The 19,254-nt window shown below is 34.9% G+C and overlaps 1 protein-coding gene across 1 annotated transcript; it reads right to left on the bottom strand.

Moving 5' to 3' along the window:
- Positions 1–2,828: 2,828 nt before the first annotated feature.
- On the bottom strand, positions 2,829–18,631 carry LOC129925697 (uncharacterized). The gene is made up of 4 exons (XM_056025777.1): positions 18,527–18,631; positions 17,343–18,187; positions 10,862–11,173; positions 2,829–9,140 (listed from the first exon to the last, which is right to left on the bottom strand). Exons 2-4 carry the CDS (start codon positions 17,442–17,444, stop codon positions 9,036–9,038), a joined length of 519 nt encoding a protein of 172 aa, XP_055881752.1. The 5' UTR covers positions 17,445–18,187; positions 18,527–18,631; the 3' UTR covers positions 2,829–9,035.
- Between the last annotated feature and the right edge of the window lie 623 nt (positions 18,632–19,254).

Here is a 19,254-nt window from a genome sequence, read left to right as displayed (position 1 = left end):
GCGAGCGAAACTCGTGCACTAAAATCCTAGCCTATAGCACATAATAATAAAAACACGACCCAAAATACACGTGTCCGACATGGCTGCCTGGTCGGGATGGCTGCCTGGTCGTGCGGTTTGCGCGCTGGACTGTCGTTCGGATTTATCGACGGTCGAGGGTTCAAACCCTGCACGCTCCCATCCCCCGTCGTCCTGCGGGAGGTTTGGACTAGGAAGTAAACTATCTTCAACTCTGAAGGAACATCCGAAACAATGTAAAACAAAACAAACATTTGACCGTATAGAATCATCACACACATGCGCATAAACACAAATACACACACACACACAGATACGAACAAATGAAATTATTTCTTATGAGCAAAATCATGTTTTGGTTCTATGATGAACTAAGATAGGCAGAACAAAAATTGATAATTGAAGAGACCAAGCAGTACACGTGCCCTAGACTGTTGGACCGCTGGGATACCACACATGATCTGTCGACCATCTTTCTCCATTCCTCTCTATCTTTTGCCTTGGCTAGAATCTCTTTCAATTACAGGCCCGTCCATTCATTTACGTTGTCTTCCCAGAGTCCCATCGCTTTCTCTATCTGCCTTTTTCTTTTTTTTCTGGTACTGTTTAATAAAGGAAGGTCTTTGCAAGAAATGGGACCTTGTGATATGGCCATAAAGTTTAGTTTGAGTTTTTTTTTTTTTTTACAGTTGTTAGCAGGTTGTCTTGGAGTCCAATCGCCGTTGTGATCCTAATTCTTATCGGTTCTTTTGTGATGCTGTCTTTGTATGAGATGCCTAGGATCCTTGTATATTCAATATTTACCATCTCAATTTCATTGCTAGGATCTTCCTCTCTAGTTCCGCAGTCAGCGTCCAAGATTCACACACATAAGAATGTGGCAGTGACCAGGGAGCGTGTCGGTCTGAATTTTTTTTTGTTGAGGGCTATGCCTTTGTCTTTTTAAGTTGTTTCGCGTTTTTCAGATGCAGCTGCCATTTTTCTCCACATTTCTTCACATTCCCACATTAACATTCTTATCTTCACAATTTCATTTCCACATTCGTATATTCACATTCTCATATTAACATTCTTATCTTCATTTTTTCATCTCTACATTCTTATCTTTGCTTTCTAGTCTTCACACTCTTCACTCTACATTCGATGTTTTAGTTTTTAATACATGTAATAAAATGTGATTGAAAAGTTATTAGCTTTTAATTTAATGTATTAACTGAACAAAATAAATAAGTATTTTAAAACATCATTAATAATGCAATGCAACGCGCACTCTATTCAAACTCTTTCAGCATCCATTGGGATTCGCGTAGGCTACCACACTTTGGAAAAACTGTGTTAGAAGAGACAATTTGCTGGCCGAGTCTAGATGAAACATTGAGGATTGTGTATGACCATTTCAAAAAGTGTAACAATAACGAAGTTGATTTTTTTTTAGGGAGAAGTCGTTGACCTTAATACCCTGTAGACTGCACACGTTATTGTCACGTGATTTAACTTTTATTACACTGTGCTAAACGAGGGAAATAGGGAAGATGATGACATTGACCTAATTCCTGTTGGGGTGGGAAAGTATCACATAACAAGAAAAAAGAGAAAAAATCACTGTAAAAAAAAAATAAAGCTTATATTTAGAATAATTGTATCAATTTTTTTGTATTAGTCATGTAATCCAATTTGTAATAGATCTAGATTTTTCTAGACTAATAATAATTCTAAGCGATTAGAAATATATGTGAGAATTAACGTGTGCAGGCTTTTTACCAGGCAGACAGAGTGAGTTGATATAATCTTTAAAAAAAAAAGAGTTGACCTTCCATCTTTTAACAAAGACATCGAAGTGGCTATACATTTTTTTTCAAATAAATTTAATAATATCTAAATCTGCAAGGCAATAAAATATATGTTTGAGAAAATATCTATCAGCATTTAAGAAGGCCTTTTGTGTGTCTATGACATTCGACAAATATAATATAATAATACAATAGATCTATAATTTTCATTTGGGGAAAGTTCTATTTTTAGAGTTTGAACCAAGTTTCTTAAATTTTGTTAACAGAGTATGACGTAGATAAATCAAAAGAGACTCAATCGGATAGGGAATTATCTAACTGGGAACAAGAAAAGGCGATAAAAATGGCATGTGTTAAATGAAAAGGGCTTTTGTTTGACTTATTGTTATAAAACTTTTTTTGCTGTTGGTGTACTTCGTGATGGTCTTGGCTACCACACTGACAGCGTGCTTGGCCAACTCACCAGGTTGGAGGAGACGGGCCGCAGTCTGGATCTCAGAGATGTGATGGTGATGTGTTTGTTGCGGTGCGCCAAAGAGGTCATTGAGTTCATGAGGAGATATCATTTTTTATTGCTTCACTCTTACGGTGGCTGTTTAGATTTGCCATGGCCTAGACCTAGTCCATAGCTATATGACAGTCACTGGTACAGTTATATTTGTAAGGTGGTCCTTTCAAAGTAAGCCTTTTAAGAACGGAAGCCCCTTTGATTGAAGAACTATTCAAAATAGTGGTGACAACCACTGCTTGGTAGACGTCATTTATTTGTAGGCAGCATGAGTGAAAGAGGTACTTGCAAGACGATTATCAACTTCTTTAATGCATTGGTTCAGCAGTTACCTTCACATTTGTATTTAGCTTATTTATGGGCGACATGTAGTTTCTTTAATGCTAAAAAGGAATACAAGACCTAGCTACCCCACCTAAATGTCTTTGAATTACTTCCTAAAACATGGGGTCTATTTTATTTTTAGAATGCACATTTCTTAAATGAAACGAAAAAAAGACATCACAACTAAATTCAATCATTTCTAGTTTATTAGCTTACAGGCCTATTAGTTTATAACAAGTCAAGTTCAATGCCTAGAAACCCATCATTTATTAATGGGAAGCATTATTCAGATTGTCTATAGAATAATCATAAAAGATTTTAAAACCATATACACGCAATACGTAATAACCATTTGCAGCACTAATTGACAACAATAACAACTGAATCATAGTCCTACAAATAACAAGAAATAAAATGGCTGCCACTAGAATGATTGTAGCAATCAGGAGAACACAAAAGAGTTCTACTGTCAATGTACAAGTGTTTGAATGTAAAACAAAAATGGATAAGTAACAATTATGAATAATAATGTAATATAATATCATATACAAAACTGTTTGTTTTTTTTTGTACTAATCACACAGCAACTTTAAAACTTAGTCAACAAGAAAGGCTTTAGCAAAAAAAACAAAAAAAGCCAAAGAGTGCTACCAAATATAATTTGTAAAAAATAAGTATTAAGCAGATGTTTACTCAGCTTGTTTGGTTTCTTCTGACTTATAAAATGAGAAGCAAGACAAACTAAATGTAAATAAAACAAACCAAAAAGCAAACATTAAAAAAAAAATAATTTGAGGTCCACAGAGGACATTTTTGTCCCCCCCCCCCCCTTTCCCCTAAAATTTTAACAACAGTAGTAGACATGGCAAAAAAAACAACAATTGTTTCATGATTTTCCTATGATTAATGTTTTGTATATTTGAGAGTGCAAAAGTCAAAGAAAAGCATAAATAACATGAACTCTTTTCAATAAGAGGTAAAATCAAGGTGATAGTCCTGCCAGCGAAACCAATGTTTTGATGAAGCAAGTTTTATCCAGCAAAACTTGAGTTTGTCTAATGAATGGAATAGTGACAAAACTATGTGGCCAAATTAAACGATTATAATCTGGACATGTAATACAAATGTCACTGGTAAACTTTAAGACAAACGAAGCAATGTGTGTGTTAAAATAAATAAAAGGATCTATACAAAGAAATAAACACTTACAAATGTATGGAAGAAGAGTAATAAGACACAGAAAAACTGAAATAAAAAATTCATTAGTAAAAATCAATAAGATATTGTAATATACAATATTTAACTTTTTTTTTTTTCAGGTTATGTAGTAATAAATGTTTCTATGACAAATTTTTTTTTTCCAGATTGAGAATAGTTCAATTTAGAGATGATGACAATGAAAATTGATCTATTAAAAAAAACAAAACAAATTTAAGTCTCAACAAAAATTTTTTTTTTGTAGGACCGAATGCTGTATTTCTAATAACTAGAGGCCCCCCCCCCCTTGAAAAGAAAACTTAAATCTATTTTTTTCTTTCTGTTCTATCAACATTTTAAAAAGCCTACAAGTTTGTTTTTTTGGCCTATGAAAAGTTGGACAGGAAATAAAATCATGCATTGCTTAAGAAAGATGGACAAAACTCTCAAGGAATGATTTAGATCAGCGCTGCCCAACCTTTTCCAGCCTGAATTTCTAATACAGGTCATGGGCCACATTTAAAAACAAAATGAAATTTGCCTCTGCAGTTTAATTGATTATGCACTACGAGCAGAAGCTTCAAAAGCCAAACAGCACTGCACCATGGGCCAGATATGGCCTGCAGGCCCTCTGCTGGGTATCACTATTTTGGATTTTGGATGCATACATGCTTTTTGAGGAATGCAAAAATAGACTTGAAAAAATGTGGATCTATTTTTATTCTTGTCTCGGAATGACAATAGTGGTTACCATGTTATAAGATACATAAAAAAACAACTTTTTTAAAAACGTGATATGTTAATTTTAAATTATTTTTGAAATTTTAAAGATTTGATAAAATATTGTCATTAAATAAATAAACTTGAGCTAAACAAATAAATGTAACATTAGCAAAGATGAAAATGAGGAGAAAAGAAGCAAAGAAAACTGCCAATGAAATCATTGTTTGTGGTTATTTAAGAGGACTTTTCCCCTCTTGAAAACATGCACTGGCTGAAAATCCTTTTCATATTGGCTGTTAGCAATAGTCATCAATAAATACTATTTTCCTGTGCTTTAGCTTATTACCAATATGCAATAGTTTCTTGTACATTGGCTAAGCCAATATAGCTACACAAAGTGCAGCAATCGGCCACGCAAACCTTGAATGCAATCAGGTTTTGAAAATGAGTCACCTTAAAGTTCAAAGGAAATTAAAGGAAATGCTCATTTTTTTTTAAAGAGACAAAAGTTCCTAGTGGCTGGCTAATTAAGCAGAGCTCCCAATAAGCAAACAATGCCCAAGTGGACTTATTAGATATTTGAAATACAAACTACTGCACCTGGTTAAAATTCATACTGATGAATTCACTCAGTTTAATTTTTATTGTGTGTTTTGAGATCAAACACACACACACATAAAAAGTTGACTATTTTCAATAAAAAGAAAACAACCATAAAAAAAAAAAAAAAAAAAAAACTAGCAGCTCTATGATCACAATTGAAACTTGTAACCAACTTTTGAAGAAGCCTATCAATAACTTCATCTTTTAACATACAGTATTTATGATTAACAGGTTACCTTTGTAAAGAGTTTGAGAAAGTAGGCCTCAATTTTGGTTGACATTTATGTTTAACAAATACAATAATAACAAACTGTCTGTTTGTTATGTCAGCATTGAAATAAAGGTTTGGCACCACTGAACTCTCTCAAGTCTAATCAATAAAGGTTAGGCTTCAGTGATACTTTGTTGACACTCTTTCAAGTCCAATGGCTACTTGATATCTGAAGGGACATAGCAGCTAGAAGCAGAAACTTTTGAATTCACTCAAGAACCTTAAGCTACAACAAATGGCTTTTATTTCTCCAAGGAAAATTTGATGCACATTTTTGAACTAAGTTTAATACTGATAGATAAAAATATGTATTATTGTCTTTTTTTTTATCATAGAAGATTTTACTAACATCCTACAAGATTGGCTAACATCTCATTCTACCAAGAAGCAATTATTTCATACAATTTGACTATTAGTTTTTGATAATCTTCTTAGCATTTCAAACTGTGGTCAGGCCTAGATGTACATGTGGATGGTAACTTCTTCGCTGTGTCTTGAGTATTCTAACAACTAATTTCAACTAACCAAATTAACTCAGAGGCAATGCCAACAATATAATGAGACAATCAAGTGTGTTGGCGGTTCAAACATTTAATCTAATAATGAAGGGAATCTGTCTGTCATCGCTGTCACTAACCAAATAATTAAGTCCAAAACTTCTTGATAAACAAAACTTGACTGACTCCAAAGACACTAGCATTATGAACTGTTTTCATTTCATATCGAACACTTTTGTTTTTACTATGACATTATTGTCATTATATAAAACTTACTCAAAATACACAAAACAAAAACAAAACTAAACTTTTATCTGCCTTATTTGATATTGTAAACAAGTGAAGCCTAACAAATTCCTTTGACATATCACTATAGAAGTAGTGAATTCAGCACTAAATGTTAAGACATAACAAAGAGCTTAGCAATAAAATACTCATGAGGGGAGAATGCCCTAAAATTTGTGCTGATGTCAGAAAAAGACGATTCTAAATCAAAGGAAAATATAACATTCCATAGCTTAAATGTAAACAAGAAAAGGAAGATAATCCAAAAGTAAAGAAAGAGAAAAAAAAGTGAACAAAGAGAGAAAATAAATATCTTTGTTTAGAAGTATCAGTCAATGCCTTTAGACAATAGAAGGAAGTTAGTGTATAAAAAAAAAATTGGTCTCATTGGAGAGTCTGGTACAAAAACTTTTAAAACAAAGTGCAATGAGAGACAAAAACACTCATGCAATTTCAGACAGCCAGGCACACCACTGTTGAATGTATAATTTGTGACATCTTGCCAATGTTGTAAGACTTGATACAACTAACAATTTGTGTTATTTTTAAACAAAATGACTAGTATTAAAATGTTGATGGTATAATCTATTTCTGCTGTTGGAGCTGATCTCTGAAGATTTGGTATTAATAATTACCAGACATATAAAGAAATTATTTCAGAAGTGAAGCCATTTAATAAATGACATATTGAATAGGATTCCCTAAGATGAAAGAAGTAATAAAACTACATAGTGGAGAAAGTGACTATAGAGATGGCCTACTTATAGATAAGTCAATCACAATGAATTGAAGCTAGACTGGGTTTAGCATAAGGAAATAAATCATTAAAGCTAAAGTTAGTTCACTTTAAAAATAAATTAAAATATATATCAAGGAAATGAGCATTATACACTTAGAAGCCCTTCTTCACAGGCCCACTTAGTTTTATTTCCCACAAACATCTGATGATTCTATCATTGGCTCTATCCCCATATGAAGTGCCACCATTCAAAATGATCATATCCCCACAGAAGTAGTGGATCCAGTACTAATTATAAAACTGATCTACAATGATTTTGGTAACTCATTGAAGTTTAAATATTATTGACTCCCCTGATAAAACTAATAAAAAAGGGAGGGGGTTGAGGGGGAATTTGGAAGGTAAATTTCATATGCACAAGATTCACATAGACTTGTTCAAATTGATTATTTATACTAGAAACAGAAAAATAGGTCTATGTCATAAGTGTACATTATCTAAGAAGCAAAAATCAGAGAAATGGAAAAATGTGTGAAAATCACTAATATTTGTAGCATAATTTAACTAAATACATTTCAAAATTAGAATCTAAAGGTACTAATGTCCTTTGATCAAATCTCATTTAGATCAAAATAATTAACAATGCAATTTTTTTTTAAAATCTATTAACCAGTAAGTAGTTAGTTCAATTGAAACAGCTGGTAGTTTTAGAAAGGATGAGTTCACAGAACTGTTAGAATGGACATAAAACAACAAAAATTAAAAAAATACAGCTCATCCTCCTCCACACAATACATCAATGGCCCAGGGTTAGCTTTGAAAAGTTGTTCTAGACTTGTATAAACCATTGACAAATCTGATATAAAATGACAATTTTTGATTCATTGATTTAGTGCATGCTTTTATTTAGTTTAGATCAAGTTTCTATTGGCAGAAAATGCACAAATTTGCCATCATTTTAATATGATTTTCCCTAATAGCAATGCATTTTACTTTTTCTATATGTGACAAGCATAATACAATCAGGATATGGTGAGGTGATGCTTACATAAACATTTAAAGTTTTACTATTAGTATAAGATAATTAGAATCATGCCACAAAAAAAAAATTACATATTCGCATCAATGCAAAGAAGATGAGCATAAGTAGGGAAAATCAAAACTCTTTAGTCTTGATGTATCAGTGGCAATGATAGACAGTTTGTGTATGGTAGCCAAACTAACTGAATAGTTTATTCTAAGTGTAAAAATATACAATTAAAGTTTATTCTAAGTGGGAAGTGTGGTCCAGAGGCTAAGTACGCTTGAACTTGGCTTGGCTACCTATGAAGGGGGCTCGAGGTTCGACCCTTGACTCAGGCATAGTTGTGTTTACTGAGCGCCTAAAGGCAGCACGGAAAACCTTCTCACAGATACCCCCTCACTGGTCCATGAATGAGATTGGACCATAGCATTATAAGCATGCTATAGGCATGAAAGTAGCACTATATTAAAGCAATAATTTATTTATTTATTTAAGTGTAAAGATATAAAATTAAGACATTTTCACAGAAATTCTGTTTCTCCTGACTTGCAGTCGTGGCGACATGTCAATTGTTGAGTTTTTTTAAAATTGAGATTGTTACATGACTTCAATTCAGATTTAAACTGAATGCATTCCATGAAGGTCCTCATTTCTAAAGATGGTGCACAATGATAAATGAATCCGTTTATGTGCAATTGATGGTGGTCTCAGACCAAGAGCAGTGAAAACATTGGTTTGATGCACTGTTACATCCTCCAAGTAATGCAATTCAAAGATGCTGTCTTTGTGTTTTAAGATGTTTTTGTTATAGTGAAATTTTGAATCCATGACGTCGCAGGACTAGTTTACTGCTTGATTTAAACAAATGGCAAAACAGCGTAAATGGTAGTCTATCCAACTTGATGGATGTCCAAACAAAACATTGTAAATGGTTGTCTAACCATTTGTATCGATGTCCGAATGATGTTTATCTAGCACAGTTCACTGAACACACTAATTGTAAGTGATAGAACTGATGACTTCTGTCTGGAGGAAATACAACTAAGAGAAAAACTACTACCAGTGTGTACTAGTTTCTAGAGATCTGGTTTTGTGTATAGTTGATGAGACAGTCATGTCAGAGCATTCATCAGAACTTGAACTAGTTTCTGTATCACATTTCTAAAATGAAATAAAAATATAGTTAGTAAGTGAAGCAGAATTAGAGTTACTTAGAGCTAATAGTGAATAATAAAAAATATTTGAAACTATTCATACTTTTTATATACAGCTATTTGACTGCAGAATTACTTAAATTTTTCCAAGTTTACAGAGACAGCACCTCATACATTATAGACCTCCCCCACCCCGCTGCTGATGGGGCAGATAATGAAAAAAAAAAAAAACTACACTTGAATTGACTGGCAGAAGAGACAGATGTGATTAAATATCCACTGTTGAATCTGCATAACATGTAGTTCGCAATCTCAGAGTTTTCTTGAATCAACTGTATCTTTTAACCCACACATAATTCAGTTCTGTAAGCATCTCTGTCTGCAGCTGCACATATTGGGCAAGATTCTACCATATTTGACAAGTGTGTCAACAAAAAAGCTTGCTTTGGCATTCATACTTTTCTGGCTTAACTAATACAATGCGATGCAAGCATGTAAAACTGATAAGCTGCAGTGAATTCAGAAACAAAACAACATGAGATTCTGTAGACTCTAGCATACACTTGATTGGCTTTCTGTGAGTACAAGATCTACTACAGGGTGGCCATTCTTTGTCATTTTTGCATTTAGAACAAAGATATGCTCCTGTACCTTAGTGAACTGATTACTCCATGTGACCCTCTAAGAGCCTTGCTTTGGGCTAAACACTTCTAGTTTTGCCAAGTTTCTTCCTCAAAAGTTGAGGGTTTTTTTTTTTCAGTACATGCAAGCATTGACCTTAGACAAGCAACATGCTTCATTACACTCAAAAAGAAAATTTTCACTTGTCTGCTCAAACCTTTTAAAAAATTGGTTTGTCATTTTAACTTTTTTCTTTAGGCCATGTTCTCACAGCACCTTGAGCCTACATTATGTGTGTTAACAGCGCTATAGAAATTGAAGATTTTTTTTTCCAAATGATTTTGTTCTACTAGATGTGCGTCTTTCATGCAATAGATAATCCTTGGAGGTGTGAGGCCCCTAAAACCACAAGGCCCTTGGCAGTCACCCACACTTTGAACCATGCTGGGGTAGATGATATAAAGGTCGCCTTGTTTCTATGACAGTTGGTTAACAAGTGTCTTAAGTGGCCAGCACAATGACCAACTGTCTTCTGTTTAGAAGCCAAACACTCACTCTGCAACCATGCCCCCCCCCCCATCTATACTTTAGCCCTCTTAATTTTCTTTTCTATAACCTGAGGCAGTGTTTGCTTTTAAACTCTCTGATTAGCTGCATGAGTGTTTTCCTTCTTTTCCCCCACAATTCTTCTATTTTCTTTTGAGCAGTACGCAACAACAGACATAGCTGTACATCTCTTTAAGGAAAGTTTTCATGAAAGAGAAGTAGAGATGGCACAAGTTAGTATACCCCAACCTTTCACATTTTAACATGTGTTTTTACTTGAGGAAAAATATGCAGTATATGTTCCAGGCCATTTCAGTGTAGCCTCTTGATGTTCAGAGATAATGCCTCTTTCTATTTTATTTAGTTTTTCAAATTTATTTATCGACAACTAGTTGGAATGGAAAGCAGGGCTGCCTAGTCATGTGGTATGCGCCCTGGACTGTTATTCCAATAATCCCTGGTTCAAACTTTGCCCGGTGCCATACCCCATCATCCTGCAGGAGGTTTGGAAAATAATCTTCAAATCTGAAGGTACATCCAAAACTAATAGTTTCTACTTACTTCAAATATTCTGTCAGGGGAGTTGACTTTATTCTTCATCTTCCTGACAGTCTTCTCCCTGTCGGACAACCCATCAGGTATATTTGTAAACTTTGTCAACTCTGCTTGTAAATTTTCTGCACTACCCGTAGACAAAAAGCCATTATCGCCACTGCCATCTTGATGACCAGAGCGATCGCTAGTCATGTCCTCCTCAGACAACACACCTTCAGAACTGAGAGTTGAGAGAGACTGACGACAGGGAGGGTGGCTACTTGATTCATCATCCTCACTAACGTCTCCTACTTCTTCTGAGCATGAATCTTCAGAGTGCTGTGGGGACAGTTCAAAATGGTGTGATTAAAACATACAGTTGTCATTTAGTTTGAAGTTATAATTACTGTGGATGAACTTATTTTTTTAATATTTGTCTTTAAACCTAATCTAAATTTGTCTTTAAACCTAAAATCTCATCAGTTTTCTTCACAGATTTTATCTAAAGAGAAGAACTGACTCTCGTGTGGAGATTTTGATCTCCCATCGAGTGCCTCCCCAGGTGGCGGATAGGGGAATGCCCTACAGATATGGTGGGTACCGGGGAAATAAAATACCCGGGGTGGACCAAAATCAAACCTGCTGCCTTGCAGGAAGTGGAGGGATCCACAAAGGCTAGGGCACCTTACCCGAAAATAAAGGCAGCTATCCAGAGAGCTGAAAGGGGCAGCCCCCCAGATGGTTATACATAGGGCTAACAACTCTGTCATATAAAAAATACTGTTACGAAAGCTTATACACACAAGAAAACCCGGACAGATCTCAACAGAAAATGACCTAGGCCTGGAAAAGGACATGATTTTTGTTTTGCGACATGGAACGTGCTAAGCCTTTATAGAGCAGGTGCGCTAGCCCAACTTACTGAAGTGTTAAAGAAATATAGGATACCCCTTGTAGCCCACAGGAAATCGGGTGGAAAGACTCGGACATTCTCAGAACCAAGGAGTATACTATATTTTATAGTGGTGGAAGCACTAACAACTTAGGTACAGGTTTTGCTGTTAAAAAGGAAATGGTAGGTAATGTCATTGGATTTAAACCTGTAAGTGATAGACTCTGCTCAGTGCGTTTGAAAGGAAAATTCTTCAACATATCATTTATCAATGTTCATGCCCCTACTGAAGATGCAGATGATAACACAAAAGAAGCCTTCTATGATGGACTGGAAAGAATTTATGATGAAGCACGAAAGCATGACATCAAAATAGTCCTAGGAGATTTCAATGCAAAAATTGGAAAGGAACCAGCATTCAGACCAATAATTGGCAAAGAAAGCTTACATCAAGAGACCAACAATAATGGCATAAGATTAGTGGATTTTGCATCAGGAAAAGGAATGTCTATCAGCAGCACAAAATTCCAACATAAGAATATTCACAAGGTAACCTGGATCTCACCTGATGGCAACACCCAGAATCAAATAGATCATATACTCATAGATAAGAGACATGGATCAGACATACTAGATGTAAGAAGTTTCAGAGGAGCTAATGCTGACTCAGACCACCTACTAGTAAAAGCTAAACTTAGACAAAGAATAAGTACCACATTGGTAGTCACCTAAGATTTCTTCTGAATATTTTCCAAGTCTCTTAGTTATAAGCCTAGACAGTATCTTATAAGTCACATTTAGTAGAGAAAATAGGGTGGTATGATGATGAATGCAGACAAACTATAGAAGAGAAGAACGATGCCCGAATGATAATGCTACAGAGAGAAACCAGGAACACTAGACAGCAATACAATGAAGCAAGAAGAAGGGCCACAAAAGTTGTAAGAAAGAAAAAACGGGAATGGGAAAAGTCCAAGATTACTCAAATAGAGGAACTAGCAAAGGAGGGAGACATGAGAGGAATGTATATAAAAATTAAAGATGAAAAGAACGGATTTCAAGCTAGATCACACATGTGTGAGAACAAAGATGGTCAGCTTATTACAGAAAACAGCAGGGTCATTGAGAGATTGGCTGAATACTTTGAGGAGATCCTAAATACCACTGAAGATGGAGACAATGGAGAATATGAACTGCCACATGGGGGACCAGATCCCTTATTGAACCCTCCAACACTCATTGAAACATCAGAAATAATTAGGACCATGAAGAATCACAAAGCACCAGGAGAGGACCAAATCACAGCAGAACTAATTAAATATGGAGGGAAAGACTTAGATTCCCAAATACACAGACTAATATCAAGAATTTGGGAAGAAGAAGTAATACCAACAGAATGGGAAACGGCTCTTATAACCCCAATACACAAAAAAGGATCCAAGTTAAGTGCTGTAATTACAGAGGAATCTCTCTACTAAATGTGACTTATAAGATACTGTCTAGGCTTATAACTAAGAGACTTGGAAAATATTCAGAAGAAATCTTAGGTGACTACCAATGTGGTTTCAGACCCAACAAATCCACAACCGACCACATCTTAACACTAAGATGTATACTAGAAAAATGCCATGAATACAACATACCAATCCACCAACTCTTTATAGACTATAAAATGGCTTATGACAGTATCAGAAGGAAATACCTATATGACACTCTACAGGATTTTGGAATACCCAACAAGCTGACAAGACTTATACATATGACATTAAACAACTCAAAAAGCAAAGTCATAATACAAGGAGAACACTCACGGGAATTTAGGATTAAACGAGGATTAAGACAATGAGACACACTTTCCTGCATGCTTTTCAATTTAACACTGGAGAGAGTTATAAGAAATATACACATAAACACAAGGGGAACTATTACTAACTACTTCAGGAGAGAAAACATGGGTCCACAACCAACAGGGACGATATACAGCCAACCTCTACAATACCTTGCTTATGCCGATGACATTGCCTTATTGGGTAAAGAAACCTCTGACATTGCTAGTTTTTTCACACAACTAGAAGAAGCATCTTGACCAGCAGGACTTGAGGTCAATGACAGTAAACCCAAGTACATCACAATGACAAGAGACAATCAAACAGAGGGACAAAATATCAAAATCAAAGACCACGAATTTGAAAACGTCCAAACTTTCAAATATCTAGGAGGTACTATTAATTTCAAAAATGACCTACTAACAGAAATAAAGGAAAGAATAGCAGGAGGCAACAGGGCATTTTATAGCACCCACCATTTACTTAAGAGCAAAACGATTTCAAGGAAAACCAAGAAAATAATATACAAAACCATAATAAGACCAGCAGCAATGTATGGAAGTGAGACCTGGACATTGACAAAGACATCTGAAAATTTACTTAACACTTGGGAAAGAAAAATCCTTAGGAAAATCTATGGTGCCATACAGGATGAAACAGGGTGGAGGACAGCACTAACCATGAGTTATATCAATTATATGAAGACCCACCAATAGTGAACGAAATAAAAAAGAACAGACTACGTTGGGCAGGTCACCTTGAAAGAATGTCAGATAACAGAGGGGGGAAAATCGTATACAGGCAGAAACCAAAAGGCAGGCGACCCAAAGGCAGACCCCGAATGCGATGGATAGATGACGTGGAAGCAGATCTGAAGCAGCTTGTGGTTAGGGCGTGGAGACGAAAGGCCCAGGAGAGATCTGAATGGAAGGATGTGTTAAAGCAGGCCAGAGCCCTCCATGGGCTGTAGCGCCACTGGGATAGATGGAAGAACTGACTACTAAGTAAGTATGGCTTCTTAGCAGTGTGGTCTGTGCTTTGGTTGTCATTACAATGGCCCTGGTTTCAAACCTGTCATCATGCAGGATGTTTGAACTAGGAGGTAATATGCTAAATTTCTGAAGAAAATATATATAAAACAAAACTAACCCAAGACTTATAATTTATCTAAATTATGTTAAAGATTTTAAAAATATTTCATCAAATAATTTCCTGGCTCAGAAAGTGGTCAAAACATTTTCTAAGTTGGCCCAGATTGTTAACAATTTGTCTAGTGCAATCCCAAGCTAGAGCTTATAAAAATAATGAATGATGATAACTAGAACAAAGTATTATGTGAATGAAATCTTACTTCACAGAAACTATCTGATATAAACTTTTCACAGGTAAATTATAAGTGAGTCTGGTGTGAATGTACATTTTGGTTTTCTATAGTTATAATGTTTTATTTGAAGTAATGCACAAATTGTAAGACAAGTGTCTTTACAGATAACAAAGATTATTATTATTATTTCATATCCACTGTACATTGAACACTAAAACATTTGGCAAGAAAATATAGAATGTTTCATTTCTGACAATTTTTCTCACATAGCCAAATAATTGTGAGGTGGAAGGAAGCATCATCTTTAGGGTTTAATCCACAAAAGTGAAGGGGGGCAAGAGATCCTTTTTAATACCACCAGTTTGGAACCTACACATATGAGAAAGGCTCGACCCTTTAAAAGTCTTCAGAACAGGCAGCAGATCAACTCCAGCAGTAGCTCTAAAGTCTGACAATCACAGCCCTTAAACCAGACAAGCATGCAAGAACCATGTAAGCCACAGCTCATTGCTATCCCCAAACAACCAACTAGCATATCACCAGTTAGCCTGCAGAGGCCAGCGACTGTCAGATGTTTCACAATGTTAGCTCTTTTCAAAACATTCAAGAGGGTAAACTCCCTCAAGTTACCAGAAGGCACCAACTGGAGTTTGGCAGGCAATGTCCCCCATAGAGGAAGAAAGTAAATTTGCATACATTGCAAATACAATAATTATTCAAAGGAAGTATGTAATCGTTTAGATTTGTCATGTTCAAATGAAAGTTTCTAGATACATGTCTTATAAAGACTGCTTCTCCTCTTGTTTGTTGGGTGGTGAGGGGCAAAGCCTACATACATTGGCAATAATTTGCCTTGATATCCCTGCTACAATTGAAAAGACATGGCAATGGATTTAATATTTAACAAATTAATCTTGATTTCATATTTTCATAATTCATGAGGAGCATTTTCACCTTCAGTTTTTTTTTTATTTCAAGTGTTGTTTTTTACAAACCAGATGAAATAAGAAAAATGATACAAACATACAAATCTATCATCTGTGATTTTATAAGTATCCTACTAACAAACCATATATGCTGAAGATAAAAATTCATACGAGGCTGTATAACCTTACAGACTTGAGTCTGTTTAATCTGACCGCACCAGGAAATGATCATTTTGGTGCTAATAAGTGGCTGGTCCAATTACACGGTGACTGGTTATTTCATCCCTCTCACTTTTGGTCAGATCATTCCCAATTAAAAATGTTTTTAGTCATTGTATAATTGTGTTGTTAAGGGTTTGCCTTTAAGCACTCATTTCATATAATATATAAATATTCTTATTTAGAATATTTTTTTTTAATGTTTTGAACATGTTATTATAGTGTTTATAGTGTTCCCCCAATATATTGTAATGCAGGGTTTGTATTTAGTTATATAGTTTCTGTTTGTTGTAGGGATGTCAATATTATCCTGTGCATATTGCGTGATGTAATGACAAAAGGCCAAGGCGTGGTGGAAGTGGGGAAAATCTTTTTAGAAATAGAAGTACAATTTGAATAATTATGATCAGGCCACTCTTCTCTCATAAATTATCATCAAAGGCCAAGGTGTGGTGGAAGTAGTGTAAATCTTTTGAGAGATGAGAATAGTTAGAATACTTATGACCATATCGCAGATAAATTATCACCTGACTGCCATCTTTCACTTTATCTTTCTTTGTCAAACTTTTTTTCTTAAATATGTGCGTGTCATTTCAAACCCTAATATATAACATTTTATTTATTCTAATAAACGCTGACTTCAAGACATATGCCACACTGGCCAAGAAATTAGGAACAATGTACAGCAATAGAAATCAAAAGATCTTCTTCTGTACCTACTATCAATAGACTATCTTATTGATTTCAATTAACAAGCAAAAACAATTTTTATATTGACATTATACTTTATTCTTATTTATTAATGTGTAATTATTATATTTATTATTATTATACTTATTATAATTATTATATTATAATGTGTAATAATAAAAATAAATATATGAAATATTGTTAATTTCATACTTTTTACAATTATAATTTGATGGATTAGAGAATGAAATGACTAGCGGATGAAATGACCATGGGATGAAGTGACCATTGGATGAAGTGACCTGGAACCAATTAAATGATTATTCTAAGTGATACAAGAACACTTTGGCACTTCAGTCCTGATTAGTGGACTGGTGTTTAACCTTCGGTTCAATGAAATTTATATGGTTATGTCTTTTATTATCAAGATGGGGATTATCACCGCTGACACAGTGTGGAATAAATAATTGAGTCATGATCAAACTACAATTTTGGAAGACTCCCACTGACACAGTGTGGATCAAAGTAACAGGGAAGTCAGGATTTTACTAAGATCAGTGTAGATAAGACCTACATAACTACACAACAAAAATGGTCATTTAACATTGATACAATATTTTACTATACTAACCTTTGTATTTCTAAACTTCTTCGGAGCATTGGTCTTCTCTGGTGACTCATTTCTTTTTTCTATTCCACTTTGGAAACAGTTGGTCTCTAAATTTCCTAGCATATTGTATCCTCTAATGTTTTCATAACTCCTTTCTTCATCAAATCAGATTCAAGAATCCTTCTGGAGGGGCTTCTATTCTTCAGGTCGGGATGAGAGGTCAATATCCGGAGAGGATTTTTCACTCATAGTTTCAAAGTTCTGTTTTGGGCTGGACAGAGGGGATAGGTCACGTGCACTCCACATCTGCACTGACCTGGGATGAGCATTTCTGCTACAAGTAGCATCACTGCAGCCACCATCACAGCCAAAGCAGACATCATTAATGTTATTGTCTTGATAGGATGAAGAGTTCTGTTTTGATGCTGGTAAGTGTTTACTTACAGGTGAGTGTTTTGAGATTGGCAAGTGCCTGGTGGCAGAAGTGGATGAGTTTTTGCTACAACACTCCTGACGTTTCTTCATGTTGTTTTCCATATGAGTTAACCTTGTCTCTTGGCCATCAGCTTCATCTTCACTTCGATACTCCCCGATTGCAGTGGCAGGTCCCAAAAATTTAAATGTCCCAGGATAGGGTGCATGGTCAGTAGGATGAAGCCCTGCAGGGTTAAGTTTGTCTGATGTTTGGGTGTCCAGTGATGCTTCATATGTAGATTGAGATTTGAGCAGAGGTAATGTCTTTCATAGACCCTCTGCTGTTATTCCGACGATGACGAGACTTTCTGGTACCCAATTTCATAGGAGACGGTGGTACCAGCTCAGAGCTAGTTGTCATGCTCCCTTCTGTGTTTTTCATAGAGTCTGGCCTAAAGTCAGAAGAGAAATAAAAAGTCTTTATTTTTATTATCTCATCTCCATCTCTTGTTATTCATCTTTTAAAAACCACATATATATTCTAAAATTAATTTCTTTTTTTCTTTTTCTAAATACCATTTTCATATTGCGACATATACAAATTTGATATGTCAAACATTTATAGGTCTATGGCAGGTCATTTATCTATACAAAACTCAGCCTGTGCATCTTAATACCATTTGGTGAAGATATTCTTTATGATTGCTAGTTAATATTTACTTAACAGTGTTATAGATTACAAGTCTTTCCAGTTCCTCAATTAATGACCCTTACTTTGACATTAGGTCTACCTTGTCATTTCCCTCTGTAAGACTGTGCCTTGTCATTTCCCTTTTTGTCCATAAATCTGTCTCTTTATTTCATTCTATACCTAAATTCTATCTTTTCATTTCTCTTTATACTTTATATCTACATGGCCAAGGATCCCTTGCAGTATGATAGTGGAGTGTGAGCTATAGATTGTGGATATAAAGATACACTCACACAACAAGAAAATTTACTTACGTCATGACTTCAGACCCTGACCTATGTGTACATTTTTTACCAAGTCGATCTAACTTTTCTTGAGCTTTTATGATTGGTCGAACGATACTCTTTCTATGTTTATTGTACAAAGTCAGTTGTTGTTCTCGTCTGATAAAAAAAAAATTTCATGATTAAAATTCAATGTTCGCCATGATACAAAATAATCATACAGAAAATATCAACATCATGCATAAGTAACAAGAGATAGTCTCAAAAAAAAAAAAAAAAAAAAAAAATGAATGAAGAGCTGAAAATGATCCAAAATTATTTTATATAACTTGAAATCAATCTTGGGTTCAAAATTCATTTTTAGCATTGAACTTACCAATACTGGGCCTGATTTAAATAAGATATGCACTTCAAGGACCCAAAATCATGTAGTCATTTTTTTTTTTTTTTCATATTTTAACCCAATAGCTTCTATTTCCAGTTAGAAAAAAAAACCTTTCAAGGCCCTAATCAAAGAGGGATAACCCTGAATCCTAAAAAATAA

This window comes from Biomphalaria glabrata, chromosome 4, assembly GCF_947242115.1.
Source record: "Biomphalaria glabrata chromosome 4, xgBioGlab47.1, whole genome shotgun sequence".
Taxonomy (NCBI): Eukaryota; Metazoa; Mollusca; class Gastropoda; family Planorbidae; genus Biomphalaria; species Biomphalaria glabrata.
This window is presented reverse-complemented; position numbering and strand designations above follow the sequence as displayed.